Source organism: Ceratotherium simum, chromosome 13 (assembly GCF_057802395.1).
Source record: "Ceratotherium simum simum isolate JZ-2026a chromosome 13, ASM5780239v1, whole genome shotgun sequence".
Classification (NCBI taxonomy): Eukaryota; Metazoa; Chordata; class Mammalia; order Perissodactyla; family Rhinocerotidae; genus Ceratotherium; species Ceratotherium simum.
In genome coordinates, this window is record NC_141912.1 from 42,432,165 (window position 1) to 42,448,328 (window position 16,164).

The following is a 16,164-nucleotide window of genomic DNA, read 5'->3' on the forward strand; positions in this document are numbered from 1 at the left end:
GAGGCTGCGGTTAATTACTTCTACAGACAAAGAAACTGAGACTTAGGGAGTTTAAGACGAGTGTCAAAGATGGGTAGTGGCTACCGACCGTGTTCTGTTCCAGTGAAATCCGTGTTCCTCCCAAGGGGCTGTGGCTTTGGGGATACTTGGGCACACCCCGACTTTGAGAACACCTCTGCATACTGCAGTTCTCCCATCGGCATGACGGCAGGTGTGCACAAGCCATGAGATACTGGCGCCTCCGTGAGATGTGGAAGGAAGCTCAGGCCTCCTCCTCACTACCCTTGACCATCTCAAACATACTCTCTCTTTCTGGGAATGTTTCCACCACTCCTTGAGAGGCCATTGGGGGAGGGCACAGGATTCAGGCCTTGACTCTTTACCTTGGGTAAATCCTCTAACTCTCTGGACCCTCAGTTTACCCATCCATAAAATCAGGATCATCATAACTCTCTCTCACGATTCTTGTGAGAAGGAATCGTGGTGCCTGTAGAAACAGTAAATATGACTGAGTGTCCTCTTTTGGCCGAGTGCTGGGCTGAGGGCTTTAGAATGGAAGTTCGGAAAAGTGGGATCCCAGCTGCCTTCACTGCACAGCTCTAGGCCCGGCTGGCTGAGTGGCTCTTAGTGGGTGCTGGGCAAATGGCAGCCATTTTTGCTGTGGAACAAACACTGATTAGAGCCTTTCTGTGTCCTGGGGAAGGAGACTCTATAAGGAGGCCCTGCCCCTGGGGAACATACACAAAGGTCATTACAGGTATGTGTTGGGGGGGTGGGGGAGGCAGTATGGTGGGTCCCAGTGAATGGCTCATCCACTTTTAAGTCCTGACAGGACCCTTGCCCACCCATCCCTCCCTCCCTCCCCAATGCTGTAGCCTGGAGGGAGAGGCCAGAACAGGTTTAGGACCCCGGAGGGGTTGGTTGAAGGCATCCCTCCCCTTCTTCCCTGCTGGGGTCTCCTGGCAGTCGAGGAAGTGTGGGGGAGGAGGGCAGCGGGGCAGCCTCAGCTTCAGTCTGCAGCTGCCCCTTACCTGCCCTAAGGGGAGGGTGACATTGGGAGGGGCTGCGACCCAGGAGAGGTCCCTGGAGTGGCCTCCTGGGTGAAGAGTGAGTGAAGAAGAGATGCCGCAGGACTGGGGGTGGGGGGATTAGGTGGAGGTGGTCCTGTTGTTTGGGGGTGGTGTGGAGGGGCATCAGTTGCTGCCACCGGTGGAACAGCCGGTCCAGCCTGGAGCCTCAGCCCCTCCCCTGTGTCTCTCCTCCCCCTCTAGGTCCCGCTAGAGCGACATGATGGTGGAATCCGCCTCGGAGACAATCAGGTCAGCTCCGTCTGGTCAGAATGGCGTGGGCAGCCTCTCCGGGCAGGCCGATGGTGGCGGCGGGGCCGGGGCTGCGGGCACAGCCGGAGGTGGCGCGGGCAGGGACACGGCCCCGGGCTCAGACAGCAATGGCGAGATGAGCCCTGCGGAGCTTCTGCACTTCCAGCAGCAACAGGTAGGAGCTGGCGCCCCTCCCTGGCGACTGGGGAGGGGGAGAGGAGCACGCCAGGTCTCTCCCTCTACATCCTGGCAACCTGGTGCCACTGCTCCCTGCCGAGCAGCCTCACTTTAATCTTCTTGAGAAGGTCCAGCCTGCAGGGACTCCCTCTGCGCCCTCCCATTCTGGTGGTTGGGGAGAGCAGTGCTCCCAAAAGAGAGAACTGAGACTCGGGGGGCCCTGAGATCATGGACCTCAGAACAGTCTCAGAAATGCCCACAAGGACAGACAGCCGCCTGGGCAGCAGGCTTGAGAGTATGCGTCTTGGGGGGGTGGGCACGTGGGCTCTCCTGCACACTGGCTAAGTTAATGGCGTTGGGGTAGGGAGACCCCACTTTAGGTGTGTGCTCATTGGGAGAGGGAGTCTGCGTGTGTGCTCATTGGGAGAGGGAGTCTGTGCACACAGGGGTATCTTCACTTTATTTGTATTGTCAAACATTCCCCACCACCATCTCTGCCTGGGCCCCTGATCCAGGCTGTGAAGAGATTAAACTTCCAGGCACCAGGGGCCAAAGCAGCTGGGGAAAGGCAGGCCTCCATTTTTCGAGCTCCAACTGGGAACCTTTCTCTGCATCCCCCTCCCCGTTTCCCCCCTCCATCATTCCTACTCTAAACTGCAGAGTTCAGGAGTTCAAGACCAGCCTCTCTGAGGATCGAGAGGCCCTAGGGTGGGGAGCCTGGTTGGGTGATGACGGAGCAGGGGCCCCAGGACCCAGCCCCACCCGGGAAAAAGGGAGAATCATGCTTGACGAGTTCAGGAGAACCGGCCCAGCCAGCCCTGGCCTTGGGATTCTCCTTCTCTTATTTGACTCTCTGCTGGTGGCACTGCCCCTTGTGGGCTCTGCTGGGAATGCGGAAAAGTCTATCCTGTGTGCGCTTCCTGGCCCATGCCCCCGCCCCTGCCTCTTGTGTGCACAGATGTGTGTACCCACATTGCCCTCCTGCTCTCTCCCAGCTCCACCCTGGGGCTACTCTCCCCACTGCATAGCCCCTAAGGGGCCCTTTCCCACCACACTCCTTGGAGCCAGAGGTCAGAGTGGAAGCAGTACTGTCGGATGCCCAGCACCCTGCACTGAGCTGGTCAGCCAGCACTAATGCAGGAATTGAACAAACCCGGGTTAAGTCCCATTCCCTTACCAGCCGTGTGACCTTGGTCAAGTCCAAGTCCGGGGCCTCCCTGAGCCTTGGCCTCTTTGGCACCTAAATTATGGGCGTTGTTAGGATCAGATGCAAGTGGGGTGTGAAATCCTGTACACACTGACTGCTCTATGTGGATGTGAACAGAATTGAGGACTTTAAAAATCACTTCCTCGGGGCCAGCCTAGTGGTGTAGTGGTTAGGTTCGCATGCTCTGCTTCGGCGGCCCAGGGTTTGCAGGTTCGGATCCCGGGTGCGGACTACGCATCGCTTATCAAGCTATGCTGTGCAGCGTCCCACACATAAAGTAGAGGAAGATGGGCACAGATGTTAGCCTGGGGCCGCTCTTCCTCAGCAAAAAGAGGAAGATTAGCAGTGTATGTTAGCTCAGGGCTAATCTTCCTCACAAAAAAAAAAATCACTTCCTCTTGCAAACAGGGGAGACTTGAGCAGAGCGGGCCTGTCTCCTTTCCCCAGAGAGATGGTCCTTGGGAGTTTGTTGGCGTCTTTCCTAAGCAGGTTCTCCGGGGAAGAGACCCACAAAGTCAGTGCCGTCTACTGGGGACAGAAGGTCAAAGGGCAAAATCCTGCCCTTTATCAAAATAATAACAAAACACACCCCCCCAGAAATCTCCAAGGCCCCCCATTTAGTGTGGCCAGCTCTTTCCCTTCCACACCTCTATGCAGACAGAGCTAAAAAGTTTGCAGAAAAATTTTGAATGTGGTGAGGGGGCCAGGGGGAATACTGAAACTGGAAAGTTTCTTTTAAAAAAGTATTTAAAGACAAGAGTGGACACAGATATTTGGATAAGTGGGGAGAAGTGTGGAGTGGGAAGAGACAGAACTGTCTATACCGACCAGGTTTCTGCCTCGCACACAAGCCGAGTTTTACCCTCTATATTCCATGTTCCAGTTATCCCTGTTTGTTTTGGGGAATATCCCAAAGTCCTGGAAAATCCTATATCTGTTTCACAAATAAACTGGGGTGGAGATTTGGAGGCAGGAGGAGGGCTGTTTTATCCATTTGGGCTCACTATGGGCGTAGTGCCCGGGGCCAAGGAAAATATTTGAGACTTAAAAAAGGTTTTGTTGGCTCCAGACTATGAAGAGAACTCTTCAAAATTAAAATTACAAAATTTTCAATTAAAATGAAACAGAATGTGGGCCATCCTTCCACCCCCAAGGCTTTTGGGGGAGCTTCAGGGGTAACACTTTCTGGAACCCCCAAAAACAATTGTTTCTGACTATTTACGAGGTAAGCCAACTATAGGAAAGAGGGCCTGGCCCAGCAGGTTCCTCTCCCTCCCGACCCCAGCCTTCTTTGAAGATGAACAAACAAATACTTCGTGTCTGTTAGGTGCTTTGGATCGTTCACGTTCGCTGTGTCGTGTGGCCACGTTGCCATCCCTGGGAGGTGGATATTATTATTCCCATCTTGCAGGTGAGGGGGCAGCCAGGGGTGGCACTGACTTGTCCAGGTGACACAGGAAAGGCCACAGCTAGACCTCAGGTCTCCCAGTTCCTAGTTCAGGGCTCAGCCCAGCCTCCTGCACTCACACGGTCCCCTGTGGGAAATGGAGGGAACAAGGTGTGGGATACAGTAGGTGCTAAGTAAATGTCTGTTGGGGGAGTGAATGAGAGCACTCCACTCCCAACTTAAAAACGCCCTTAAAACAAGAGCAACAGTGCCCACTGGCCCTAAGTAGCCCCTCCAGAGGACGGAGGTTGCGGGTGGGTCTGCACTGGTGCTGTCCTCCTCCTTGTGCCTCCTTGGGGCTCCTCGCCCCTCTACCTCTGTCCGTCTGTCTGTTGGTCCCTGTCCCTCTGCTCTGGGTAAACAAGCCCTGGAAATGAAATCTTGGCCTTTGGGAGTAATGAGTTGACGAAGGAGAGAGAGAGATAAACAGGGCGAGTCAGAAGTCAGGCCAGTGACAGGACTTTAGGCTGAAACAAACAGTGCTGAAGAGGGCAGCCACGTCACTTTGGAACAAGAGCAGGCGCCGTTTCCATGCAACAGCAGGCAGGAGCTTGTTTAAACAGAGGCTGGGGCTGGGGGTGGGGGCTGACGGGGCTTGGCTGCCAGGCCCTGTCGACTAGAGAGGGGGTCCCTGGCTCGCTGTTCTATTTCAGCAGTCAAGGCTCCAGCTTCTCGCTCCCTCCTCCCAACTCCTTTATTGGTGAGTGACAGAGCCACAGCACCTCTGCCCTTGGGGCTTTCCAGAGTCTCCAACCTGAGCCCCTCACAGAGAATCTAGCCTGAGAAGGCACAGGAGTGTGGGAGCCTCGGAGCATGCATTCACTCAGCAGAAACGCACTGAACCCATTTTGCGCCGGGCACCCTGCTGGCCAGCTGGAGTTGATGGTCCCCAGCTGCTGTTAAAGAAAACCCTGGACCCAACAGACCTGCCAGCTGCCCATCCATCCCCTGCCCTCACCAAGGCGCAGTCTCCTTCCTCGTTGGCCGCTCCTCCGTATTCCCCTCTGTGATGGCTTTTTTCTTTGCAAGTTGCTCTCGAGTTTCATCCTAATCTCATTTCACCTGTATGAAAATGTCCCCAGTGTGGGGGGGGTGTCCCCAGGGACTGCACCAATACCCTTTGGGCTCTCCGATGGGGGGCAGTGAGGGCTGGGATAAGTGCGGGCCAGCTTTGGGGAGGTGGAGGGCCTGGGCAGGTCTTGGGGACCCGACTGGGCGCTCTGGCCCAGGAGAGGTGGACTTGGGGCCTGGGAGGGCTGAGCCTGGTGGGGAGGGGGCGGGCAGAGCTGCTAGCCGCCTGAGCTGAAAGGCGTCCTGGGCCCCCAGAGCTCGCACTCCCATTGTCCTCGGGTTGCGGGGGTGATAGGTCAGTGAGGGTCACGGGAGGGTTGCCCAACGTCTGGGAACTCCCACCGCCGTTGCCGTGGCAACCGGGGCCAAATCCCACCCTGTTCACATCCTGTGAGGAGATTCAAAAGGGTCGGGGGGCTCAGCACAGTAATGGGCTTTTAACTCACCCCCCTCCAAAGAGATGGGGGGTGTCAGGGAGTGGGGAGAGAGGGAAAGAAGAATGGAAGAGATTTTTGTTTTCTTCCCCCATCTGGCTCTCCGCTGTCCAAGCTACTTAGGGGGAAGGGGCGGGAAGGGGAGGCTTCAGAGGTGAATTAGCGCACCCCCGCCTCACACACACTGTCCACAGTTGTCTTCAGGTCTGGGGCCCATTTCTTCAGTCTTGGGACCCACCCTCATGCCCCACATTCTGCTCTTTCATCTCTGTTCCCACACCTTCTGGACTCTCTTCTTTCTGTAGAATGAGCCCCTCCCCAGGAGATGCTGGGGGCCTGGAGAGAGAGTTGGGGCCCACACCCCCCAGGGGAGAGACCTGGAAACTTTGCATGATGAAGTCCCTGATTCTCCAACAGCTGTGGGGCGGTGCTTAGAAACTGCCCCTCCCTCCTCTGCCTGGGAACAGAGGGCAGGTGAGTGGGGGGCGGGGTAGTAAGGGGAGGGGAGTTTGTGAGAGGATGTGGCCAGGAGAGGGCCTAACCCCTGCTTCTTGTACCCCTCCTGGGTTACTATGCCACCCTGTTTTGTGTGTCTGCATCCTAGTCCAACAAAAAAGGAAGTTTCCGTAGGAGGGAGCTATGCTAAGACCAGAGGGAGAGGTAGTGGCGAGGGCCCAGGGCCGGGAAAGGGATCCCCAGGCCCCTGCTTTCTTGGGACCTGGAAGGAGCCAGCCCACTCTACCAGCAGGCTTCCCTCCTGATATGGAATTCAGAGACCCTGTCTTTTTTCCCCCTGTCTCTCACTCCCAGAGTTCTTGTCCTTACTGATTAGGAGTTTGGGGACAGAGGGGGGAATTGGGGGAGGGGAGGTGAAAGTTTCCTCTCTGAGGGTGAAGGATTGAAGTGGGGAGGGCTGCATCCCAGGCCGCCCCTCAATGGGTGAGCTAGGTTTTCTCCTAGCCAGCTGCTGTATCCTGAGAAGCCCCAGGGAATCCTTGGGAAGGGAGTTGCATGCCCCCCACAGCCTCCACTCTAAATCCCACAGTGACAGCCCCTTGCAGAAGTGGCTGGTGTGGAGGGAGCGGCTGGGTTCATAGTGGCTCTGAACCCAGACCTGGGAATAGACCCGCTTCCGGGGAACTCCACAGATAGAGCGACACATCTGGGAGGAGTCTCTGAGCACAGGAGAGCAGCTGAGGAAGGTGACAGCCCTCCCGCACTATTTTAGCTCCTTCTCAGACGTCCCAGGCCCTGCCTCTCCCAGCCCAGAGGGGCTGGAGGGGCCGCCTAGGGCTGCACCAGGCAGTGGTGAAGGGAGAAAACGGAGGAGCCACTCAGAGGAGCACCTTTCCCTTTTCAGGACCGTTGGGTTCATTTGTTAATTTTCAGCTCCTCCAGGGGAGAGGCTGGTTCCTTGCAGAGAGGAGGCATTTTCAAGACGCTTGGCGGGGAAGGGGTCCTGAAACCGGGCTGTGCACCCGGGCTGTGAGTCTCCCACCCACGTGGGCCTGTCTGTATCTGTGCGTTGCTGGTTTTCATTTTAATGGTTCTAATTTGAGAATGCGCCGATGTCATTTTTACGAGGTTGGTGTAAAAAAAATTTACAGCCTTTTCCAAAAAGCTTTTTTTTATCCAAGGGAAGAAGGTGTAGAATCACTTCGGGGGTTTTATGGTCTCCTCTCCCCCATCTTCCTTGCCCCCCTTCTCTGTGTAATTTCATTTTTATGTCTCTTTGCTGGAGGACAAAGCCTGGCTGGTGGAGAACCTGGATCTCCCCAGGTCAGTACCCTCAATGGTTGGGGCCACTGACCTCTGACCCTTCTCCCTGCACATCTTTCCTCCACTCATCTTCCCTCCTCCTGGCTGGTCCCAGAAGAGTTGTTTTCAGGGGTGGATGGAGAGGTGTTTCCTGCTTAATTCAAATCAACAAGCATTTATTAGGCACCTACTGTTTACTAGCAGTGGGTTAGGTATCTACCTTGAGAGATTGTATCACTTCCTGCTTAAAATGCTTCAGCAATTTTTCATCAAGTGTAGAAGGAGATTAAAAATCATTGTCTCCATGTGATCTGGCTCCCGCTCACCTCTGGGCCTTCCTCTCAGGCCACTCAGCTTGGCCACACTGGCCCTTTTAGTTCATGATGTACCAAGCTTATTCCTACACTGGGGCTCTTGCATCAGCTCTTCCCTCCACTGTGAATACTCTCCCTGAGAGAGTTCCCTCCTCATCCTGAATGTCTCCTCAGAGAGGCCTTCCCTGGCTACATACCTCAGTAGCCAGCCAGCCGTCGTCTGCGTAAGGCTTACCACTGTCTCATAGCTTGCTTCTCTCTTTGTTTTAGTGTCTGTCTCATCTCGTTAGAATGTGAGCCCTGTGAAAGCAAATACACTGTGTCCCCAGTGTCTAGGACAGTGTGAACACCCTGCTTCATAAATCCTTGCTCAATTCTTGGTAAATGAATAGAAAGTCATACTGTGGCCCTGGGGGACAGGTGATGGGCTTTCCTGGGAGTGCTTTTCAGGTTTGAGATGGGCCAGCACCCCCAGCACCCTCCTAGTGCCCCTTCTCCTAAATCCAGCCAGCCCCCAGTTGAAATTAATTATAGAGACAATTTAGATCCCAATTTTGCCAGAGTTAGCTGATGCAGACAAAAGAAGTTTGGATTTTGTTTATTTTGGCTGCCCCTCACCACAGTCCACAGAACTGGCTAGGGGGGTCCCTCATCCTGCCTGGCCGGCTCCTGGCTCCCCATCCCTGGGCAGAGCCCCATGTCAGGACCAGGGGATTCAGGTTCTGCTTCTGCCACTGTGTGACTTTGGGCATGTCACTGCCCCTCTCTGGATCTCCATTTCCTCATCTATAAAGTGAACTAGATCAGCTCCTTACAAACCTTTTTGATCTATGGTAAGAAAGACATTTTCCTTGGAATCTAGCACACAGTTTCATGACACAATGCTTATGCTTCCCTAGTAGCTCTGATGTTTTCTTTTGTGTGTGTGTGTTTTCCTATTTTTTTGACCCACTAAATTGATATTATGACCCACCATTAGATTGTGACTGGCAATTTGGAAAACACTAGACTAGATACCCTCTAACACTTCCAGTTCACCAGGCCTGTAGTCTGTGATTCTGTTTCTCCATTCTCAAAGTTCAGTCTTTCAAGCTTATCTCTCTGAGCGCCACATCCCTGCCCTCCCAAACACACACAGAGTAGGGCTGGGACCCCGACACAGACCTGGAATCCTCCAGCCTGGAGAAAGGACAGGTAACCAGCCCTGTGCATGGCTTCCATAGAGAGGATGCCTATCCCTCCCCGCTGAATCTCAGAGACCGAATGAGGGTGTGGTCTCATCCTGGAGATGAGAGACCCCACTGTGCCAAGACTTGTTTTTCTTTTCACAGCAGCTCCCTGTTGCCCTCAAAGCTCCAGCTTCATTCGCCTCCATCCCACCCGCCCTCCCTGGATGCCATCCGTTATAAGCCATTTGTTCCTAATTGTGGAGATCCTGCTAATGACTCTGCATGGGCGATGGGGGAGGAGAGTTCAGCTTCATTAGCGAGACTGAGTTCTTAGGCTTGAGGGGGAGTGGGGGTGCGTGTAGGCTGGAAGAGGGTTTGGTTAGCAAGTTCTTCCAGGTGGTACTGGACAAATGACCAGGAGCTGCCTGGGAATGTGAAAGATTAATAATATCAATAGTTAATGTCCATCCAGGACCCATTGGGTGCTAGGCACTGTGCTGAGTACTCCGTGTACATTACCCCATGTACACTTCACAACAAGTTTGTGAGCTAAGTCCAGGGTTACTCCTGTTTTGCACAGGAAGAAACTGAGGCTCAGAGAGGTGAAGCGACTTACCCAAGGTCACTCAGTGTATGGTGAAGCCGAGATTTGGATCCTGTTCTCTTTGACCAGGGTCCATGCACTGAATGGACCAGTACTGCTTCCCTTAGGGGAAAACTAGACCTTTCTCCCTAAACCACAGAGCCGGGCATTTGGTTTTCAGTCCAAGAGGTGGAGGGAGGAGAAAAATGAGGTTTAAGAGGCCAACTGGCGGGGGCCGGCCCCGTGGCTTAGCGGTTAGGTGCGCGCGCTCCACTGCTGGCGGCCCGGGTTCGGATCCCGGGCACGCACCGACGCACCGCTCATCCAGGCACGCTGAGGCCGCGTCCCACATACAGCAGCTAGAAGGATGTGCAAGTACCACATACAACTAACTATCTAGTGGGGCTTTGGGGAGAAAAATGGGAAAAAAAAAAAAAAGGCCAACTGGCTCCCAGTTTTCCATTCTGCCCTGAGCCCCCTCTCCCTTACCACCCCACAGGTTCCCCGTGTTGGCTTCTCCCTGGCATGGGATTCTAAATGCCTTTTCCCACCCAAGACTGTATTTGGGTATCTGGCCCCCAGGGAAGGGAACAGAGCCCACCTTCCTCCTGGAGATTCCTTTCTTGGTCTTCTCTGCCCACCTCAACCAGCTTCACCTCCCCTTCCCACCCAGACAGCTGAAAGCACACCAGACTTGGGGGAAGATGGATTCAGGCCTCATGGGACTATGCATGAGATGACGGAGGCCCCCCAGGGGGGTGAAGGGGGCTGGGCTGTCAGAGGTGTCTGCGCTCCACTTCCCAGCCCTGGGACCTTGGGCTTGCATCTCCTTGTCTGTAAACTGGCAACAGTGACACCGGCCGTGTCTAGCTCAAGGTTGGGAAGCTTCAACTCAGTGTTTGTAGAAGTGCTTTGAAAACTGCCAGGCACTGTACAAAGGCTGGCTCCTAAACTGTGTCAGCCTGTGCCTGCCTCCGCGTTCAGCCTTGAGTCCAGGGAGTTTCACGAGCGCGTCTGCCGTGTGCTGCTGGCTGGGGCGGGGGCTCACATACGATTGATGACATCTGTGTTTTCAAGGAGTCTCTGACCTGGTCAGCATCATCAGAGAAAGTGGGCTCGATCTGTCAGGGTAGGGGGCTGTCATTTCCCATGTCTGGGTGGTGCAGTGATGTATCAGACCCCAGTCCCAGTAGGCAGTGTGCATCGGAGTGGTGAATACGACTTGGGTGGGGCTTCAGAATGTCTCAGACCTACCTGATCCCTTGGGTGACCACCCTGGAGGAGGACATCGTGGGCCGGAGGGCGGCCTCCCCACCCCGAACACCGTCCCTGGCTGGGATCTGGATGTGTAGCTGGTGACTACAGTGGTGGGGAGTGGAGAATGGGGCAGCATTAAATGCACATGTCCAGGCCATCTGGGGAGGGGAGCTTGGACCCCCACCCCTGGGCACCTACGGGGTGCTCTTCAGGTGGTACCGGCTCCCAAATTGAATCAGGGCTGGACTGTAAGCAACTTACATGAAATGACCTTGTGTTGTCGCCGTTGCCTCCTTGTCTCCCCCAGGCACAGGGCCTGTGCATGGCGGGTGGCCGTGCATGTGGGTGACTGAAGGAAGGAGAGAATGAATGAGTGAAGTGCCTGGAGGGGTTCAGACCCTGTGGGCTCTTCCAGTCTCTCCTGCTACTGTCAGCAACACAGCTCAATGTTCTGCCCCTGGGCGTGGTTTCAAGGGCCCTGGACCCCCTAGGCCACTTCACTCCTCTGCGGGGTGGGTGGTCGCCGTGCCTGGAACACACTTGCCCCTCGTCCACCTGGTGAACTGGCCCTTCAGGACTCGTCGGTGCCGCCACCTTCTCTGGGCTCTGGTGCCCAGCGCCCACCTCCACTTCAGCCTCTGACACCAGCTGTCATCACGGTCCCCAAGCCGTGAGCCCTGGGGCAGGGCCACGTTCTGTTGCTGTGTATCCCAGCACCTCGCACACCTTCCTGTGGTCCCGGCACAAAGAAGGCGCTCAGTGAACGGGAAGAATGAGTGAGTGGGGGAAGAGTGGGGAGTCGGAGGAGGGGGCAGCCTTGGCCAGGCCGAGGGTCTCACCTGGCTCCTCTCATCTGGCCTGAAGGGGAGGCCCTGGGTGAGGCCAGGAGGAGAGGCCCAGAGTGGGAGGAGGAGCAGGAGGGGGAGTGAAGGGCCTGTCTCAGGAATGAGGTTGCAAGGCTGTGTCATTTTTTCCTGTAAATCTTGTAATTTCATGCTCCAGGGGAGCACAGAGTAAGAGAGTCAGTGGGGAGTGAATCCAACTCCCCGGGCCACTCCCCACCAGGAGGCAGCACGGGGCTCCCCCAGCTTCCCCTGGAAACCCCTCTCCTGCTCCTCCCCTCTCCCCTCCAGGAATCTGGGGTGCTTCATCTCCCCACCCTGACCATCTCTCCCCTCTGTGTCGCCTGGGCTAGCCAGCTCCTCCGAGCCATCCTCTTCCCACCTTGCCCCCTGGCCTCTGACCCCTCCAACCTTTTACCCTACCTCCACCTTTGGAGGACAAAGAGCATTTGTCTATCTCGTGTCATTAGACCTGGAGGGGTCACTAAAAGCAAGGCTGGGTTCCTTCCTGATGACCACCTGGACACCTCCCTTCCTCTCCTCACCCTCCCCACTGTCCACAGCCTCTCAGAGCCTTTTAACTCAGAAAGGTCAGATTTCTACTTTCTGAAGTGAATCTTGAGGAGAAGAAATCCTAGGCCACTTCTCTGGGTCTGAGGTCCAGGGGAAGAGTGAGGGGGCGGGGAGACCTAGGATCTGGGCAGCTGGTGCGAGCACGCTAACCTGAACTCCAGGTCTGCGGGGTTCCGTAGATACACCAGTGTGTGTTTAGATGCCATCCTAAGGTAAATGAGATGTAAGGCTCCGGAGAGGCTCAGCTTTTGATGACAGTGAAAGGGCTGGGAAGGGGGATGCGTATATATGCCCGGTACACAGTGGGCGCTCCGTAAGTGTTTGCTGAGTGGCAAGTGTGTGTGAGCGCGTCCATATTCCACCTTACGAGTTTTCGCCTTATCGATGCTTGTGGTGGGGTAGAAGAGGAGAATCCATGTGAGGACAGACAAGTGTGTGTGTGGACAGACGTGCGAGTGAGCCACAGGTGGGCACATTTCATCTCACAGGTGTGGTGGAGGAGGCGAGGGAGAACTGTCAAGAGAGTCATGAGAAGGGAAGGCAGCGGACACTTTGCGAATGCCAACTAAGTGCCAAGTGCTGGTCCTTAATCTACCCTGTGTTTCAGACATGGGTAGTGTCCCAGTTTTGCAGATAAGGAGACTGAAGCCCAGAGATATGGAATAACCTGCCCAAGGTCATACCGCTGGTAAGCGGATTCAAACCCAGGTCTGCCTGATGCCAGAGCCCATGTCCAAGGCCTGGACACAACTGCTCTGGCTCCCACGGAGGTCTTTGAGGAACCTGGATGCAGGCAGGTTTTGTGCTCCTGGAATGTGGGTTCAGGACAGGTCCCCACATCCCCTGCCTCTGAGCCCCCCACTGCCCTGGAGTCGGGGGATGGAGGGCTTGGCTGACCTTACAAAGAACTTCCTGGGCCTCCCTGACCCCTCACTCTCCTACCAGACCTCTCACTGCCCATCTGCACATCTCAGGCCACTGACCGGCCAGCTCAAGATGCTCCTCCTGCAAACTCCACATACTTCCCACTCCTGTGACCCGCCAGCTCACAGTCCAAGCCCAGACCACCACTGTCTGTGGGTTTTTTTTCTTTTCTTTTCTTTTCTTTTTTTTTTTTGGTGAGGAAGATTAGCCCTGAGTTAACATCTGTTGCCAATCCTCCTCTTTTTGCTGAGGAAGATTGGCCCTGGGCTAACATCTGTGCCCATCTTCCTCTACTTTATATGTGGGACGCCTGCCACAGCATGGCTTGATAAGCAGTGCGTAGGTCTATGCCCAGGATCCAAACCTGTGAACCCCGGGCCACCGAGGTGGAGCACACAGACTTAACCACTGTGCCACCAGGCAGACCCCAACCATGGTCCATGTTACTCGAGGATAGTTCAGACAAAACTTTCAGGACTTGATTGAATTCTCCCAGTGCCATGAGGCCCTGCACCCAGACTGCCTGGACTCAGAAAGCCCCACAGTGCTCAGACCCTGAGACTCCACGCTCCCCCCTGACAAGTGAATGCCACTCCCTTAGCCTCCAGACTAACCACTTAGTAAGGCAGCTGGCCTTGGAGCCAGGCTTCCTGGGCTCAGATCCTGGCTCTGACACCTCCTAGCTGTGTGTAGGCAAGTTACTTAACTTCCTGGAGACACAGTTTGCTCATCTGTAAAAGGGGACTGATAATCCCTACCTCACAACCTCATAGGAGAGGATCACATGAGATCTTGCCTGTAAAGTGCAAGCACTTTAGTGCTTGCACTAAATAATACCATCCGCAAATAGTACCATCATAATACCTGAAGTCCATCTGCTGTACTTCTCCCTGGGGTCCTTTTTTGACCACTGACCCTTCATTTGTTGCCCCTGTTGAGTCCCAACAAAACCTCACCGGGTCCCAGAGGAGTCCCTACAGCCTCTGATCCCCAAGGCCTGGCAGCTTCTCTCAGTGATTCCTACCGTTGTCCTTACCCCCAAGGCTAAGTGGACCCTATTACCCTCTCACTCACCCCCAAGACTTTCCACCTTACCTCGATCTCCTCCCCTTTACTACTCCCAAACTCCCCCTGAATCCTAGATCCTGCGTTGACCCTTGACCTCCCACCCAGCCTTTCAGGTTGTGGCTGGATCCTGCAGGCACACTGACTGGCCCCTATCTTGCAGGCTCTCCAGGTGGCCCGGCAGTTCCTGCTGCAGCAGGCCTCGGGCCTGAGCTCCCCGGGCAACAATGACAGCAAGCAGTCAGCCTCCGCTGTGCAGGTGAGGAGCAGGGCGCCCCTCTGGCACTGGGCAGGGCAGGGCAGGTCGGGAGGGTGGGCTTGGCACAGAGGGAGGGGAAGGACCAGTTGGAGAATTGCTCTGGCCAGTCCCAGTGCCAAACAGTGGGCAGCTTTTTCGGGGGAAATGCAGGCCTTGCAGGGGTGAGTGAAGAAACTCCCACTTTCTCTCAGTCACCTGGTCCCCCAGGCCTGCCTCTGCTTAGTCTCTGTCCTCAGAGTTGAGTCTGCACTCAGCTCTGTCTTTCTGAATCTCTCTGCTTGCTCCCTCTTCTCTGGCTCTGCCCTCGGGGTCTCCCCGGCAGTCACTTCTCAGGGCTCTGTTTCTCCATCCCTGTGGGTCACTCAGCCTGTCCCTCTCTGCTCCCTTCCCGCACTGTCTCAGTTGCTGAGGCCGCCACGTCCCCCCTTATCTCTCACCCACCACTCTCTGTCTCCCCACGTTTCCTGTCTCTTGCTGTCTCTCCGTCTCTTTTGTTTTCCTTTGCACAATCTGCCCTTTTCTTCCCCCTCCCGCCCCCCCAGCGTGCCGGCCCATCTGGCTGGCTGGGGGAGGGGAGAGCGGTGGGGGGTGGGCGGGGGTAAGCCAGGCCTTCTGTTTACCTTTTGTGTCACAAAGAACTTGGGAGAATTGCAGTCTGAGGCGGGTGGGTCACCACTCGGGCAGTCTGCTCCCCTCCCCCTTGGCCCAGCAGCCGAGATTCCCGCTCCCCCCACCCCTCTCCACCGCGGGGCCGGGGGAGGCTCGGAATTGGGGAGAGGATTAAGCAGGGCTTTGAAAGGAAGTTTATCTAAGGGAGGAAGGGTGAGCAGGATCCTGAGTGAGAAGCTGTGGAGTCTGGCAGGCGGGGTGCTCAGGGAAGAAGGGAATTGAGGAGGAGGGCGGGCATGGGTGCAGGGTGCTGGGAGAAGGACCCAGGACCAGGCTTTGTCCTGGTCCAGTGCTCTGACTGCGGATCTGGGTTTTATGTAAAACAAGCTTGTGTTCAGAAAGTGCTTTGAAGAAGTTCAAGGTGCCCAACTGTTGTGGGCCTTAGCAGTAGTCCTCTTAAAAGTCTTAAACCTAATGAGACAGCCCTCAAGGAGGGGGAGTTGGGCAAAGAGGGAGAGTGGCCTGAGTGGGGGAGGGGAGGACAAATCTGGAAGGTCGGTAATTGGAAGAAGAGAAAATTCTCGCACTAGCATGATGCAGAAGGTTCTCACCCCATGTGGTGTCAGGACTGGGTCTGTTAGAATTAGGGACCCCGGCACTTACTCCCTGGGTCTGAAGTAGCCCTCGGGCTACTGCTCTGACTCTGTCCCCACCCTGGGCCCAGCCTAGTACCCTCTTCTAAGAACAGGGAGGGGCAGGCTGGGGAGCGGGAATGTTCCCCCGAGTGAGAAAGGTCATGCTGACCCAAGGCAAGAGGGGAGGAGCCTGATGGTAGTTAGAGGGATCTAAGTCAGGTATCAGGGAGGACTTTATAGCTGGGTATGAGGGGTAGGTGATCCCAAATAATTGAGAGAAGAAGGGAGGCGATGGAATCTTCCTTAGAACGAGAGAGATCCCCAGATGGCCTAGGATGAGAGGCAGAGGTTTTGGTCCGAGGGACAGATAAAAACGACCCTTTTCTCAGGCCTTCTCTCTCTTTGCTTCCTCATCTCTCAATAAATGATTGATTCATTCATTCAACAAATACTTGCTCAGTACTTCCACCTAACAGCAAACATCGACAGAGTGCTGAGCACGGAGCAGACACTGAGTGCTT

The 16,164-nt window shown here is 55.3% G+C and overlaps 1 protein-coding gene across 7 annotated transcripts in view; it reads left to right on the forward strand.

Annotated features, from left to right (window-relative positions):
- FOXP4 (forkhead box P4) overlaps positions 1 to 16,164 on the forward strand; it is a 50,972-nt gene that overhangs the window by 16,690 nt on the left and 18,118 nt on the right. For all 7 annotated transcript variants that reach the window (XM_087438569.1, XM_087438570.1, XM_087438571.1 and 4 more), the window contains exons 2-3: positions 1,272 to 1,494; positions 14,304 to 14,399. In XM_087438569.1, coding sequence (XP_087294695.1) covers positions 1,288 to 1,494; positions 14,304 to 14,399 — 303 coding nt within the window. In that variant the 5' untranslated portion in view covers positions 1,272 to 1,287. The remainder of the gene's footprint in view (positions 1 to 1,271; positions 1,495 to 14,303; positions 14,400 to 16,164) is intronic.